The following is a 15,101-nucleotide window of genomic DNA, read 5'->3' on the forward strand; positions in this document are numbered from 1 at the left end:
CCCAGGGGCTGCAGGGCCCCCATACAAGCAGATGCCTAGAAAATATGTCCATGCACCCATAGATCAGGATCTGTCCCTCCAGGGTCACACAGAACCAAGGGCCAGCTGAAAAGTGGGTGACAGGCAGCAGCACCTCTGGGGACAGGGGAGCTTGGGTTCTCTCTTCTGCATGTGGCAGTTCACAGAGTACTGTCACTCAAGTTAATTTCCTTCTTTGCCTGTATCTCCAACAGTAACCAAAAGGCTCCTGGCTGAAGTCAGGGGACAGCTGTGAACCGCCCCCCCTGTTTTCCACCCAGACCAGAAGACTGCAGTGGCCACGGGCGGGGGAAGGGGCGGGCCCAGGGCTAGTGGCCAGTGGTTCTTAGCCCACTTCTCCCACTGTGTTTGTTGGAGGGTGCTGCATGGTGACTTCTAATACTAGGGTTTTAAGGGAGGTCTTGGCCCAGGGCAAGAATGGGGGTACCCTTCGTTTTGAGGGTCACACAGTTGATTGAGGGATTGTGGAGGAACCAGTGCGGGCCTGGGGCAGGTTTATGGGGGTGTGTGTGGGTGTTGTGTACTTAAGAGCCTGGCAAACAGATGGCACTCAATAAACACCCTGAGAGCGTTGAGGGGTGTGCTGTACACAAGGGTCGTGCGTCTGGTGGCCGCGCGGTATGGGGCTGTCTGGGGCGTACTGCTTATTCTCCAGGAGGGCCGAGTGTGGGCAGCGTCCTGGGTGTGGGGCGGGTGCTGGGCAGTAGCAGCCCGCGTTCTGCGGCAGCCGGCCGGGTGGCCGCCTCCTGGGTGGGGGGTGGGGGCCCCGCCCACATTCCAGAGGGGTCGGGGTGCCCTCCGGCCCACCCGCTCCAGACCCGACCCGGGCCTGAGCCTACTCCCTCCTGGCACCCGAGGCAGCAGCTGGCTCCAGGGAGGGGCGCGGGGCGGGGGAGGAGGCTGGAATGTGAGCCGGGGGTGAGGGAGGGGGCCGAGAGGGGGCGGAAGTAGGGGAGGGGCGGGGCGGCCGAGCGGGACGAAGACCCAGGAAGACCCACCGGAAGAGAAACGGGGTAGACTGACAGCGCCAGAGGGAACCGGACGCGAGCGGGAGGAGGCAAGAGGCAGACGCGAGGGAAACAGAGGCAGGAGGCAGTGGAAGGAGGCGCCCGGCCCTGCCCCACCGCTGGGCTGCTCACCTGCTCCCAGCGACACCGGAGAGAGCCAGTTCTCTGCCCTCCCAGGGCTGGGCAGCCGCGGGTGGGGCTGAAGTCACGACTCCCGGGTAGGGCCCCCACGCCCTCGGCCGCGGGAAGTGGCAACTCCCATTCCCATGGCTCTGCGAGGGAGGGCGGTTCGCGCCAGGCCCCGTGGAGGCGGCGGCGTGGGGAGCACCCTCAGTCCCATCTCCCCCAGGATTCTGGCCAGGGGCCTGGCTTCTTCCTGCCACCCACCGCCAGCCACCTCCTGACCAGCCGTGGTCTTTGCCATCCCCAGTCCTTGGAGCCAGCTGCAAATGCTCCTTTGGCTACCCCCAGGGCACTCAGGCCCCTGCCAGAAAGCCTTGACCTCCAGTGCCCTCACGTCCCACAGCTGCCTTCTCACCCACAGAGCCTGCCCACCTAGGAGGTCACCCCCTTAGCTGAGGCAGGCAGGTCCCTCCTGCTTGGGCAGCCACTTCGTTCCACTAGCTTCAGTCTCCCTCTTTACTCCTCCTCCCGGACTAGCGCCAGAGGCCAGCCTGGGGCCAAAGCTTTTGGTTAACATCCTCCCCACTTGGCAAATACCCACCCCTGTTCACTCTGACTGCTGCCTCTGTAAGCCCGGTTAAAACCAAAACTGAACCCAAGGCCGGGGGCAGCTGGCCCGGAAATTCCACCCCCTGGGTCCTCCACAACTCCTGAGCCATTGCCAGCCTCTCAGCCAAGTACTCGAACACACAGGCAAGCAAACCTTTCCCCCTTCCCCAAACTCCAGGGCTCTCAGCAGCCCTTGCCAGAGGCCTCCTGTGGACAGGGACCCAAGCCAAGCCCAGGTTCTCCTTCAGGAAGATACTACCAGGGTTTCCACCTATCCCTTACTCTGGCCCAGCGCCTGTCCAGCCACCTCCTGGATGTCCTGGCCTCTGTTCCGGTCTTCTCAGGTCACAGACCTGGGGACAGCCCTTCTGGGTCCTTGCCAGCTTGACCTTTTCCTCTCATCTTTGCTTTCTCTGCACCAACTTGCCTTCCCCGCTGCCCACAAAGGCTCCTTCTTTCATGTTTCCAGGCCTCTGCACACACCGTGCTTCCTACCCTGGGCACACCTTCCCTCTCCCTATGAACTCATATTCCTCCAGCAAAGCCTCAACCCCTTCCTCCAGGTAGTCTCCACTCCCTGAGCTCCGAATCCTCCCTCAGCCTGGGAGTTACAGGAGGGCTGGGCGCAGGGGTTGGGCACTGGGCTCTGGAGAACACGATGAAGAATTCAGTAGAAAATGCCTGAGCATAAAAGGAGAAGTGCACGTGAGCGTGCCCATGCGGGGGGGGGGGGTGTCCACGTGCGGCGCCCTCAGGTACGCCCCCTCTTCCGTCCAGGCCCCACCGCAGCCGTCAGGCCTAGGTTGCATTTCCCGCCCCCAAGCTTGCGGGTGCGCAGGGAGAAAGGAGGGGCTGCTGTGCTTCCTGGCTCGCGCTTGCGCATTCGATCCAGCTGGGCTGAAGTCCCGCCTGCAGGTGACTACGGACGCTACTATTGGCCTTTGAAAATAGCGAACGGCGTATCCGCCAATGAGACTTCCCCGAGGGTGGGCGGGGCCTGGACCTCCCCACTTGGTGACGGGGGTGGGCGCGCCCTCCCCGCAGTGACGTCAGGCTCCTTTCGTGATGCGTTGCCCTGGAAACCGCGTTTCCATCTCCGCGGGTTTCCGGGGGGCCGCCCCCTCCCATTCAGTTTTTTCCTCAATGGTGGAGAAAGCGGTGCAGGGCCAACTCCGCCCCCTGCGAGCCTGGTAACCCCCTGCGCGTTTTGTGCCTCAGTTTACCTCTTCGCTCCTCCAACTCAACGCAAGGCCACCACTTGCTTCACCGGGCCAAGCACCCCCCTGGGCAAGTGTGTGTAGGCGCTGGGGTCGTGCAGGGTGCACGGAGGGCTGGGGTTGTTTCTCTAGGACACCTAGAGATCTCTCTCACGCCCTCCTGGAGTTTATTCCTCAGAGCCCCAGAATACAGCCAGACCTGGGCCTCCACCCCCAAGGCAGGCCCTGTCCCCCACTCCCCAAGGCATGGCCTTGACTCCCTTGGGGCCTCAGGCTGGCGGAGTCAGCATGCTAGGGGGCGGTTCCTGGATTGTACCTACAAACATCTCCTGTGAATCAGCAGGCCCATTGTGGCATCCTTCTTCCTCATCCTCTCAGTCCTGGGCGGCAGGTGATGGCCAGGGTGACGCTCCTGACTCAGGGGCTGGGGCTGCTGTTCCTCCTGAGCCTTCCCTTTGCACCTCCACCCCGTGGCCTCCAACTTGGGCGTGGGGGGAAGAGGACATTTCACCACGACCTTGAGGCCTGGGGATGGGCTGACAGGGCATCTGCCTTCCTGCCCTGGGTGTGGGATGATCTGGGGACTGAGTGGTGGGAAGGGCAGAAGGTCCAGGAAGATGTGTCCTAGGCCACCCTGTAAAAGGGACCTGCCCCTCCCCCCTGGGGGTTCTTGGATCAGGGCTGGGGAGGGCATAAACTTGGCCATGTGGACCTGGAGGAGGGTAAGGGGTCACAATTAAAAAAAAAAATCCTCTCACCCTCTTGGCCAAGGGCTGTTTCTGGACCTCTTTTCTCTATAAAGTAGGAGTATAACTACTGCTAACTCACAGCTTGCCGTGCTTTTTAAATGAGGAAATGCATGTGAAAGATTGGGTGTGGGATGATTGCTCCCTCTGCCCAGCCCCAAAAGACATAAAGATGGAACCCCAGAGGACCTTAGCTGGGTCCTTGGGGAGCCCAAGGCTGGCAGAAGGGAAAACTGAAGGTCAGGGAGGGGTGGGAGGGGCATTCTGGGGAAGTTCCTAGGCTGAGTATGGGGCAGCCAGGAAAGAGGTGTTCCTGCTAGGGCCTTTGTTAAGGCCAGGGCCAGAGGTGGAATACAACACTAGGGTGTGGCCATAGGGGCCAAGAGGCCATCCTGGGCTGGGTCCCGGCCTGCAGCGCACCTGACTAGTTACCCAGGCGAGGCCTGGGGCTGTAGGAAGTCTAGCTCCTGGGAACAGTGGCTCACCCTGGTGCTCATCCCTGGGCAGTCTCAGGATCAGCAAACCAGTGGTGAGACTCCAGGAGAAGTTCTGGCAGGGCTGGAGCCACTAGTGTTGGGGTCAAGCTCAGGTCTCCCTAGACACAGACTCCCAAGTCCCTGTTCCCATAACCCACCGCAGATGGAGGAACTGAGAGGAGCAGGCTCCCTGACTGGGTAGGTAGCAAGTGGGCAAGCAGGTCCATGCCCACACCCTGAGGGACTTCCGGCCCTGGGTACCAGGAAGTGGCCGGCTCCTCCCTTCACTGCCCTAGTGGCTTCCTGCCTACCCCAGAGCTGGGGAGAGGGTGTGAGAACCAGGAAGGATAGCAGGGCACACCCCCCCACCACTGACAGGCAGAACCAGACTGTTTCCTTCTGTTTATTACTTGAAGTCCCGGTGCTTGTGCAGGTCTTTTCAATTTGTTTCATACAGGAGACTCACGTGGGGCGGCACCCCCACAGCCCCATCTCCAGGGCAGGTAATGCTTGCTTGGGGGGCCCTGGGAGGGCACAGGGTATGGGCCATTTCCTGCCTGGGGCCTTCACCCTCAGACCCGCAGAGGCACAGACGTTATTTAAAAATTGTTAAAAAACAAAACAGAACACACATTTAAATAGGTATCCAAGACAGTTCTTCAAAAAACAAAATGTACCCCTCCCTTCTCCTCTTTTTTTCTTTTTTCTTTTTTTGGAAAAAACAAAAATAAAAACAAACCAAATCCTTGACCTCTACCCTCTGGGACCCCTCCCTACCCACCCACCCCCCACAAAAAAAATTTACAGCTACAGTTAACACGTGATGTTCACATCTGAAACCATTAACTTGGAACACAGGAAGGGACAAGGACCTGGGGTCTCACCTACAGAACAAGGGGGGACAGGCGGCCAGGACTAGACTGACAGGTGGGGGCAGCAGGGCCAAAACACCCTGTCATTAAAAAAATAAAAAGTGTGGGAAAAACAAAAATCCACCCCCTCTGAAATGGCCCCAGCAAGGGGTTTCTCCCTCAGTCCCTAGGGCCAGAGACCCGCAGGGCCTGGGCGCTGAGTGGGGAGGGTCCCAGTTAGACCAGCAGCGGACCCCAGGGGGGTTAATGCTACACTTGCCCCCATCAGGGCATTCACAGCTCAGCACCCCCTCCCCATGCTGGGCAGGAGAGGCCCCAGCAGTCCACAGTCCCACATCCCTCAGGTTGGGCTGGAAGGAAGGTGTGGGGGTGCCCCCCACCCACCACCATTTCTCTCCCAGTTCTTCAAGCTCCCAACCACTATTGGCTCAGTCAGAAAATTAATAGTCTATAAATAGTCCCCAAGCTCAGGAGGGAGGTCAGGGAAAGGGGTGGGGCAGAACAGCACAGCTGTGGCCAGTGACTGGAGCGGGCGGGTGGGCTCTTCCTGGTCTGCTCTCCAGCCAGGAAAGAGTCTGAGGCCCGGCCCAGACCCAGCACAGCCCCTGGCCAGACCCATGCTGAACCAGCTTCACATGGAGAAAGACCAAGAGGAAAAGGGCAGAGGTGGAAGAGAGACAGTCCCCTGTGGCTTCGCTCCCCGGGACACTGGGTCCCGTCTGTCTGGGTCCTGCTGGCCCGGGGTGGAGGCCAGAGTCTGCAGTGGGGGTGGGATGGACTCTCCTCTCCACAGCCCCTCCCCTCATCTGTAAAGTGCATAATGAGGCATCTACTTTTTTGACTTAAACCTGAATAGGGTGGGGGGAGGTGAGGGTGGGAGGGGAGGAAGGCAGAGCGGAAGGGGTGGGGGCGGCTTCCTCGTCTCCCTCTCTCAGCCATCTGGAAAGGCTGCTACAGATTTGGAGCTGGGGAAGGTGGGAGGGGAGGACCCAGCAGAGAGGCTGGGGATGGCGAAGGAGGAAGAGGTGGGCATGGGAGAGAAGCAGGAGGTGCGATCAGGGTGAGGCTGTGAAAAAGAAAGGCTGGGGGTGGGCGGGGAGGTGGCCGCCTGCCCTCCAGAGCCGAGCTGTGGCTCTGGGTGTCTGGGATGCCCGGGCAAGGCCACAGGGCGAGGGTGCCAGATCCTAGGCCACCACGAACTCCGACTGGATGTCAGGGTTGACCTCTGGCTTCCACACCGAGTCCTCAAAGTCGAGGCCCAGGCCCGCAGCCTCGCCAGTGCTGCCGCCTCCTGCACTGCTGCTGCTGTCACTGCGTCCGGCCTTCCGGGTGGGTGGCCAGTGGTAGGGGCCACGGGCATCCCGCCGGGCCTTCCTGCGCAGCCTCTTCTGCTGCAGCAGGAGCTGCAGCCGCTCCACCTTGCAGCGCGTGGCTCGGTTCTCAGTCTGCCGGAGTCGGTCCCCTGCAGAGGATCAGCATCCTGTGGTTACTAAGGTCCAGGCCCCCCCAGGTATGCTGTGGCCTGGGGGCCAGGGCTCTGATGGGGAGGGCTCTGCACCATGTCCCTGGTGGAGCACTGCACTTAGGTAAGAGTCACTCAGTGACCCAACTAGAACTTGAATGCCTCTGGCTGCATCTGGCCCAGTAAAACACTGGGCTCATGCCTCAGTTTCCAGTTTTGATTCCCAGGGCTGTGAGACTGACTGATGGCCAGAATGCCCGATGGGCAGAACAGTGGCCAGGATTCATGGAATTTTGATGGGGAGTAAACCAGCCGCTGGGGAACAGTGGGTGGGGGGCGGTGATGAGGGGGGGCTCCTTGCTTTCCCAAGTCCTCAACGCTGGGGGCCCTTTTGCCCTGCCTCGCCTGCCAGAACTGAGCCATTCATGCAGGCACCAAACACCATCTGGACAGGGTGCCTGGGGGGTGAGGAGGAAGCGGGGCCGGAGCCCCCTCGGGAGCACACAAGGACACTTTGTGCCCCGACACACACACGGCTCCTTCTCTCCTGGCTGGGCGGAGCTGGGGGGTCCGGCAGCTGCTGGCCCTTGGACCCCCAGGCAGGTCAGCTGCTGCCTGTGCCCACCAGCACACAGAGGGGCCTTGAGAGTCAGCACTCACCAGGGGGCTTGCACATGCGGATCTGGCTCTGACCCTGCAGCAGGGAGGCCGGGGGCACTGCTGCCAGCTTCTCGCAGGAGGTAGTTTTAGGGGCGAGGTCGGGGGCTGGCGAGGCAGGCGAGCACTGGGCGTGGCAGCGGAGCTGGGTCAGCGAGGGGGGCATGCCCTGGTAGTGCCTTGTGGCGCTCAGGAGGTCATTGAGGATCTGCAGGATGGTGCCGATGTCCCGCCGTGGCCGCCCACTGCTGTCCTGGCAGTTGGGATGCAGCGTGCCTGCAGGGGAAAGTGGCTTTGAGCTGGCAGGATGCCCCCGGGGCACCTGTGTGGGTCTTGGGGTCAGGTCACCTGACCTGCCCAGGGACAGGCACTTGTGTGCCTGGAGGTTCCTGGGGAAGGGTGAGGTGCGTGCAGCACGCTCAGCCCCGCGTGCCTGCCATGGTGGGCATGGATGTGACTGCACGCGTACGTGAAGTTGGGCATACACAGCCTCGTCTGACATGACACCTACCAGAGAAGGTCCCTGAGAAGACCCCTGGGGCATGGTTCACGAAGCTCTCAATGACGGCGCCGGGTTTACGGGATCGGGGAGTAGGGCTGCCCCCTGGGGTGGACGCAGTGCTGGCCCCAGGGCTGACACTGCTGCTGGCAGCAGGGGAGCAATCCATCTGCTGGTGGGAGGAAGCACACGGGCACGGGGCCCAGGTCAGGTGCCAGAGCTGACGCACAGGATGCCTCTGGGGGCAGAGCCCTGTGGTCTCCAAGCCCATCCCTTCAGGTTCCAAAGACACCCCTCCCCATTCTCACCTCAGGGCAGGTGGAGGCTGCGTGGGATCGGAAGGAGCCAGCTGTGACAGGTGAGGGGGATGTAGGAGGGCTGGTGGGCACTGGGGGGACACGGGCAGCACTGGACACTGGCCGGCAGGAAGAGGACACCGGGGTGGCTAAGCTGGGGTCTCCACGGGCGGCGGCGGCGGCAGCAGCGGCGAGCACATGCCTATGTTGCAGGGGGGCGTGCTGGGCAGCCAACTGCAGCTGGACGAACATCATGTGGTCCCCCACGCGGAGAGCCAGGGTCAGTGGTGAGCGACCAGACAAGAAGTCACTGACCTGCCGAAAGAGGGACCCTTCAGCTGGGGGGCCCTGTCTGTAGCGCCCCCAGCCCAGCCCAGCCCAGCCCCCCTCATCGTGTGACCTGGGGCCTCTCGCCGCCCCTCTCTGGGCTCTGGGGTCCCTGTCGGTGCCACGGACGCTTAAATAAAATGAATCTGTATTTCCGGAAGCCGCCTCCGCCAGCCCGGCCCGGCCCAGGCACCGCTGAGGGCTGTGGGGGACAGAGGCGGGTCAGACGGGGGCCTGGCCCTCCCTGGCCAACTTGGTTCTTTCAAGGGGAAACTGAGGCCAGAGGGGGTGGGGCCCAGCTGGCGGTCACTGCCCTCAAATAACCCTCACCTCATCTCCTTCCCCATCCTCCTGGGTCCCCAAACCCTTTCTTCCTGAGAATGTGGGAGAGGGGCGGGTCTCAGGGCCCCTCCTAGCTAAATCACCCAGCCAGTGAGTGGGCGGAATTCCTGGACAATCCTTCCTCCTAACCTTTGCTTTCTCAAGATAAATATTTATCTGTCCTGGGCGGGGTGGAGGCCAAGGGGGCCTAACGAGGTCCCCAGAGCCTATGTCCCCAGGGCCCTCAACACACCCTGGTGACCAGGAACCCTCAGACCTGCCCCTCTGTGGCGGGTGGATTCATGAGTAAGTACATCTGACCCTATCTACAACAAACCCCTTCTGGGGCCGGGCCAGCGCCTTGTTCTCCCCAGGGAAAGGGATGGGGGGGCGGAGGTTTCTGAGAAGTGACATAGATTGGATGACTCAGAGCTGAGCGCCTCCCAGAACTCCCTCCCTGCTCTTCTGGCAGTGGCTGGCTGGCGCAATCCTCTCTGCTGGGGGCTGAGGAGGGGGACAGGAGGCAGGGCACAGCCCCACCCTGACCAGTCTGCACAGCACCCTCTGCTCAAGACCCCTGGCAGGCAGGGCCCTGGGGTGGCTTCCCAGAGCAGCTGGAGCCCCCTAGCTCTGCCTGCCCAGCAACTTCCTCCCTGGGGAGGGCGAATGGGCGGGCATGACTTGGAGCCAGGCAGGGAAGCAGCCCGGGGAGCCCAGTCACTCGCCCAGTGCCCCCCCATCTCCCTCCTGACGCAGGCACCCAGGGAGGATGTGAACCAATCGTGCCCGGCCCCCCTGCCAACCCAGCTAACCGCAGCCCCCATCAGGTAGCAGGGAGCAGTTCACACTTGCCCCAGGAAGTCACCTGCAGCCTCCACCCCGGCCCCCGACCCCTGTTACCCCCCATCCCACAGCCACCCCCATGATGGCAGACCACCAGCGGCTCCTCGCCCCTCGGCCCCCCTCCCCTGTGCTGCTCGAAAGGCAGGATGCTACGTGTCAAGAAGGGGGCGAGGGCCTTGGGGCAGCAGGAGGGAAGACCAAAGCCGCTGAGCAGGTTTCCTGTGGCCAGACCGGGGAGGCCCGGGAACCTGCCCACCCCCTTGCTGGGGCGGGCAGTAGCCTGCTCCCCCACCCTGGCAGCTTGCTGAGGCCTGTGTCACCCTGCTGGGAGGTGGCCAGGGCCCTTTTCTGGGGAGTGCCCAACCTCAGCCAAGAAAATGAGGAGAGGAGGAGGGGGAAAAGGCCTGGGCAAGACCTGGAGCCAGACTCAGGCCGGCCCCAGCCCACCTCCTGGCTGCCTACTAAACGTTTCCCAACATCCTGTGGAGGCCTCCCTGGCCCTGGGCTGCCTGCCCCTGCCCCCCCCCCTTGGGGCAGAGAACAAAGGCCAGAGAGAGGAAGGGGGGGTGCTGTGGTGACTCCCCACCCCCTTGCAGTGGGGGTCAGGAAAGCGGAAGGAGTGTCACCCTGGCTGGCCAGCACTCTGCACCGCAGCAGAAATGTTAAAAAAAGAAACTGGCCCATCCCTTTGGGAAAGCCTCACTGGCTTGGGGACTGGGTCTCTGGAAGGGGAGGGACCTAATGCTAGGCTGGAGGGACAGGCCCCAAGTGAGCTCGTAGCTCTGGGCCAAGGTCATCCCTCAGGCAGACAGGCTCAGAGAAACTCAGCCCCTTCCCCCTCCTGGCAGCCACCGTGGGAGAGAACCTCAAGGTCAGGTGGCTAGTGGGGGGCAGGAAGAGGAAGCAAGGTGACCAGGCCAAGCTGGCACCAGGCGGGCGTCCCTCCCCACCCCCACAGGCCTCTGGGGAGCAGACAACCCAGGCTCTCTGGGATGGCTGGCCTGCAGATTAGGAAGGGGCTGGCGAGGGTCTTACCTGGGTCTCGGTGAGGCTCTCTAGGGCTTGCATGACAGACTGCTCCGGCCTCGAGGCCTGGGACTACAAAGAGAGGAAGGAGGACCCGCCTAAGTGTGGGTTTGGCACAGTGGGTTTGAGCAGGGGTGGGGAGGGCCCTGCAGGCTGGGGTGGACGGCCCTACAGGGGGGGAGGCTGTGCACTGGCAGTGATGGTGAACAGCCCACCACCGTCTGTGTGTGTGGGAGCAGGGTCTGAGGTCTGTAGGGCCTCCAGGACACACCGCCCACAGCCATTTACCATGAGGCCTGCTTCCACGGTGGGCACCAAAGTCAGCTTGCTGCCATCCCCCACGCCAAACTCCTGCAGCTTCCCCGAACTGAGCCGGCTGCGGGGAGGAAGGAAGACGGTGAGACGGCAGAGACAACACTGGGACGCGGAAGCAGCGGCCGCGGGGGAGGAGGGCTGTGTGTGTGCCGCCGGGGGAGAGGGGGAGGGGGATAGAGAGACTGGAGTCCTTTCTGCCTCCACCCGTTCCCAGCTTCCAGATCCCGGCGGCGCATGTGGGGAGATTCCTTGGCCTTGGGAGTTCCCATCCTGGAAGCTCAGATCTCCCACGATCCCCATCTTCCCACTGGGGTACCCCTTCTGCTGCTCAACAAGGCACTTTCCGCATTAACTGGGCACTCACATGCCCTTTGCCACAATCTTCTGCACCCCTCAGGGCAACCCCTGCCTAGGATTCACTAACTCTTGCCCAGGCCTCTCTTTATAGGCACCGAGGGCCTTCAGCTCTGGGTGAAGCCTTGGGGGGCTGCTTGGGGCGAGGCTACCCCTCCATCCCCTCCCTGGCGCAGGCCGCCGCGGCTCAGACAAAGGAGACCCTCCTCCTCCCGCCCCTCCCCCACCGGGGCCCCTCCGCTGGGGATGGACATTGCCTGTCCCCGGAGGCCCGCGGTGGGGGGGGGGTGACTGCCGGGCCTGGAGACGATTTAAATACCAGGAGGGAGGGGGAGGCTGCAGGGAGCGCTCAGAATCGAGAACAAAGGGGGGCAGAGACACAAGGTGGGGGGAGACAGCCAGACGCAGAGGGGGCAGCTGAGCAGATACGGAAGCTGGTGAGGACGCAAGCGAAAGAGAGAACGGCTGAGGCTCCCACTCCCGTAGCTGAGACCTCCGTGTTGCCCCAGGACGCCTGCTTCCACCGAGGGGAGCCAAGGAAACCCCTCTGGGCACTCTCGCCTCGGCTTTTGTGCGGCGACCCCCGGCGAGGGAGGAGGCCGAGGCAGTCAAGGCCGAGCAGAGGGCGCCCGAGAGCGCGCAGCGCCCCCCCTCCAGTCTGGCCGCCCCCTGCTTCCTTGCGCGGCGCGCTCTTTGTTCCCGCCCGGGGGCCCGGGCCCGAGGGGGCGGCCCGGCGCCGGGGGCGCACGGGCGGGGGCGGCGCGCGGTACCTACGTGTCTTTGTGGAGCAGCGCCAAGCGCTCCTTGGGCACTTTGAGTCGCTGGGACAGCCGTTTGCGCAGCCCTTCCACTGTCTCGTCCGGCGGCACCGACAAGTCGTAACGGGTCCCGGTCGTGCTGTGGATGGCCAGGCTCATGGGCGCCGCCTCGGCCGCAGGGCCCAGCTCGCAGGCGCCGCCGGGGGCACCGCGCCGGCAGCTCCGGGCGCCGCCGGGCTGCGGCTCCATCCCCGGCGCGCGCTGGGGGGGCTGGGGTCCGCGGGGTGCCGCCAATCCTCGCCGCGTCCACAGGGCCGGGGCGGGAACTCCCCGAATTCGCGTTCCTTTCTCCCGGCGCTTGGGGGCTGGAGGAGGGGGCGGCACGCGTGACCCTGAAGATCCCAGTGGTGGAAGGCTGATCAGCAATAAAGAATCCGAGAGGCGTTCCGGGGTCGATCGCGTCGGCTTCTCGGGGCGCGCTCCGGGTTGGGGTCTGCGATAGAGGCTTCTTCAAGAGTGAGAAGGGATGGGGGGCGGCCGGGATGAGGCGCGGCGCGGGGAGGGTCCTGGAGGAGGGGGCTCCTTGGCCGTGTGCGCTCTGTGCCTCTGCAGTTCGGGTCGCGCTACCTCAAGCGTCCCCTCCCTTAGCAACAGCCGCCGCAGCCGCGGCTCACAGGATCTGGGGGTGAAAGTAACAAGAAAAAAAAAGTTATAATGTATCAACGTTTCAAGGGGCGGGGCTGCCGCCCCCTCCCATTCACTACTTACTCCGCCGGCCCCGTCCCGACCAATCAGCACGCACCGAACGCCCAGTCGGTCGCGCTCCTTAGCCAATGGGAGCCGCCGCGGCGCTGCCCCACGTGGCAGTACGGCCAACCCCTCGCCCTGCCCCCGCTGCCTGGGCAACCAATGGGAGCGCGGCGGGGGTGGGGCTGGCACCGCTCCGGTTCCGCCCCCGCCCCCCCGCCCGCGCCCCCAGCCATTCATAAGGCCCGGAGTCCGCAACAAAGGGCGGGCGGGCCCGAGGGGCGCGGGCTCGGGCCCGGGTATAGGCTTCCTCCCCCACTGGTCCTCGCGGGACCCGCCAGGGCGTGGGGAGGGGGCGAGAGCCATTGTTCCCGGCGCCGGGAGGGGCAGGAAATTGTGGGGCCGCCCCACCGCGTCCGTCCGGGAAGCAGCCGCCAGCGGAAGCGGGAGCGGGAGCGTGAACCCCGCGCCTCGTGGCAGGGTTCCCAGGCCCAGCGGCCCGCCAGGACCCGCCAGTCCCCTGTCCTGCCCCTTCGTGGGTGGGTGCGGAGAACTGGGCGTGGCCGGCGACTAGGTCTGTCACCTCGGTGACGTGGCCGCAGTCTGGTGTACCCTTCTCGAACCGGTACTACCTCGCGTCCTGGTGCCCTCCTCCCAATTCCCTCGGCCCCGGCCCGTTTCCCGAGACGCGCCCTCCAGAGCCGTGACGTGACGCGACGCGGCGTCCCGGGCTGCGCCCGAGCGTAGCGCTGGATGCTGCGGTGAGTCAGCAGCGTCAGTGCGCCCTCTGCCGGCCCTCCCGGGAGCGCTGCGCCAAGTCCCGGGGGAGGGGGCTCTACGGAGCCTGGACAGGATAATGGACACCGAGACTGCGAGTCTGCAGGTGACCCCGATAAGGGACCGAACGTACTACGTGCGGAGAATAGAACTGCAATCTGAGAAACTGAAACCGGAGCAGCAACTAGCTCAAGGTCACTTGCGGGGAAAGGGGGAGTGCCCCAGGGGGGGCGGGGCGGGGGTTGTGGTCCCGCCCGGCGATGCCTATTGCTAGGAGCCCCTCCTACTCCACAACCGGGTGGGCTAACCATGCCGGGGGGCATCTGAAGCCCTGTGGGCCCCAAGAACAAAGAAAAGTAGGGGCGACCAGGTAGTCTAAAGTAGATACCCCTCTCTGAACAGCGAGGTCCCGCCCCCCACTCACCGGGCGTGGCCTGTCCTGTGTCCTACAGTTCCGAGTGAACCCACGCGTGAGGCCTTGTATGAAGTGCCCGGGCCAGTCTGGGGCCGAGCGGGCGGCCCCCAAGCCTTTATCTGCGCCGCCTTCCCTCGGGGTGGAGTTTGGGCGGGTAGGGGGCGGGGGGGGGGGCCTGGCGGGCGGTGACGCAGCTGGCCCCCGCCCCTGCCTGCTGACCGAGGCCCCCGGGCGCAATCGTACTGGGACACCGGTCTCCAGGCTTCCGTCTGTAAATGGATGTTTCTCCCGGAATGCCACTGAGCAGGGGGCCGGGGCCATGAACTCTGCACACCCGTAGGCTGGCTTTTGGGGCGAACAGGCGGGCTTCCTGCCCCGCCCCCTTCCCGAAGGCCAGGACCGGTGCTTCCGCTTGGGGGTGCCCGCGTGGGGGGGAACGGGAAGAGGTGCCTGAGTCAGCGGCCATGATCCAGGAAAACAGGCCAGTCACCTGCCAAGCAGTGGGGTGCTCGGGCCAGCTGCCTGGCAGCTTGGCCGCCAGCATCTCTCAACGGTGACCTCAGAAGGCATTTCTGGAGCGATTATCCAGCGCCAAGCTCACCTTGGACCCAGTTGGTCACCCCTGGCTGTGTTGTGTGAGCTCAGTAAGAAATTGACCTCTTTTTTTTTTTCTACAGGATGGCTAGACAGTGAGATATGAGAGTCCAGCGGCTTACTCTGGGCACTGGAGTTGTAGGGACCACATATTGTCATTGTTCCAAGAATGCATGCACACATGCTTGCCCTAGCCTCTGTAAAGGTGGGCATTCATCCATTTCACGGATAAGGAACCTGGCCACCCAGCAGAACAAACGGGATGTTGCAGTCTGCAGATTCTCCAAGGATGCCCTGGCTGGTAGCTTTGAAGCCCTCTGTTCTGCTCCCTCTGCCCTTGCAGGGAAGGGAGACCCCAGGCTCCACCCCATCACCTCTGTCCACTTATGTTTCCTTCCTTATCTGACTTCTCCACCTCCACCTCATCCACCCCTACCCTGGTCTGGGCACCCCTCCCAGGGCTGTTCCTTTGCAGGTTTCCCTCCATTTCCCACCCAACTCTCCCTTGGCCTCAGCTCCCCCTAACACACAAACTGGGCACACCCAGACACTTCCAGCCCTGCAGGATCAGAGCTAGTCTAGAGGCAAAGCTGGAAGGACCTTTGAAAGTAGTCCTGGAGC

General features: G+C 63.4%; 1 protein-coding gene across 4 annotated transcripts; it reads right to left on the minus strand.

Moving 5' to 3' along the window:
* Window positions 1-4,983: 4,983 nt before the first annotated feature.
* Midn (midnolin) lies at window positions 4,984-12,442 on the minus strand. Of its 4 annotated transcripts, none has more exons than XM_026413994.2 (8): window positions 11,964-12,442; window positions 10,809-10,896; window positions 10,530-10,592; window positions 8,404-8,532; window positions 8,016-8,318; window positions 7,720-7,879; window positions 7,212-7,484; window positions 4,984-6,551 (listed from the first exon to the last, which is right to left on the minus strand). In XM_026413994.2, the coding sequence occupies exons 1-8, from the start codon at window positions 12,194-12,196 to the stop codon at window positions 6,274-6,276; spliced, it is 1,527 nt and encodes a 508-aa protein (XP_026269779.1). In that variant the 5' UTR covers window positions 12,197-12,442; the 3' UTR covers window positions 4,984-6,273. The 4 variants fall into 4 exon arrangements, with proteins under 4 accessions (XP_026269779.1, XP_026269776.1, XP_026269778.1 ...); XM_026413991.2 differs by having other exon boundaries at window positions 7,720-7,876; window positions 11,964-12,196; XM_026413993.2 differs by lacking the exon at window positions 8,404-8,532 and having other exon boundaries at window positions 7,720-7,876; window positions 11,964-12,196.
* Between the last annotated feature and the right edge of the window lie 2,659 nt (window positions 12,443-15,101).

The sequence above is a fragment of the Urocitellus parryii genome, chromosome 3 (assembly GCF_045843805.1).
Source record: "Urocitellus parryii isolate mUroPar1 chromosome 3, mUroPar1.hap1, whole genome shotgun sequence".
In the NCBI taxonomy this organism is placed as follows: domain Eukaryota; kingdom Metazoa; phylum Chordata; class Mammalia; order Rodentia; family Sciuridae; genus Urocitellus; species Urocitellus parryii.

What these genes read in the sequence shown, in the direction of transcription:
- Midn (XM_026413994.2), bottom strand. Translation starts at nt 12,196, where the DNA reads ATGGAGCCGCAGCCCGGCGGCGCCCGGAGCTGCCGGCGCGGTGCCCCC. An exon ending in CCGTGGAAGCAGGCCTCATG is followed by an intron (nt 10,593 to 10,808) that starts GTAAATGGCTGT and finishes CTCTCTTTGTAG; the next exon opens with TCCCAGGCCTCGAGGCCGGA. An exon ending in CCGCATGTGCAAGCCCCCTG is followed by an intron (nt 6,552 to 7,211) that starts GTGAGTGCTGAC and finishes GATCCTCTGCAG; the next exon opens with GGGACCGACTCCGGCAGACT.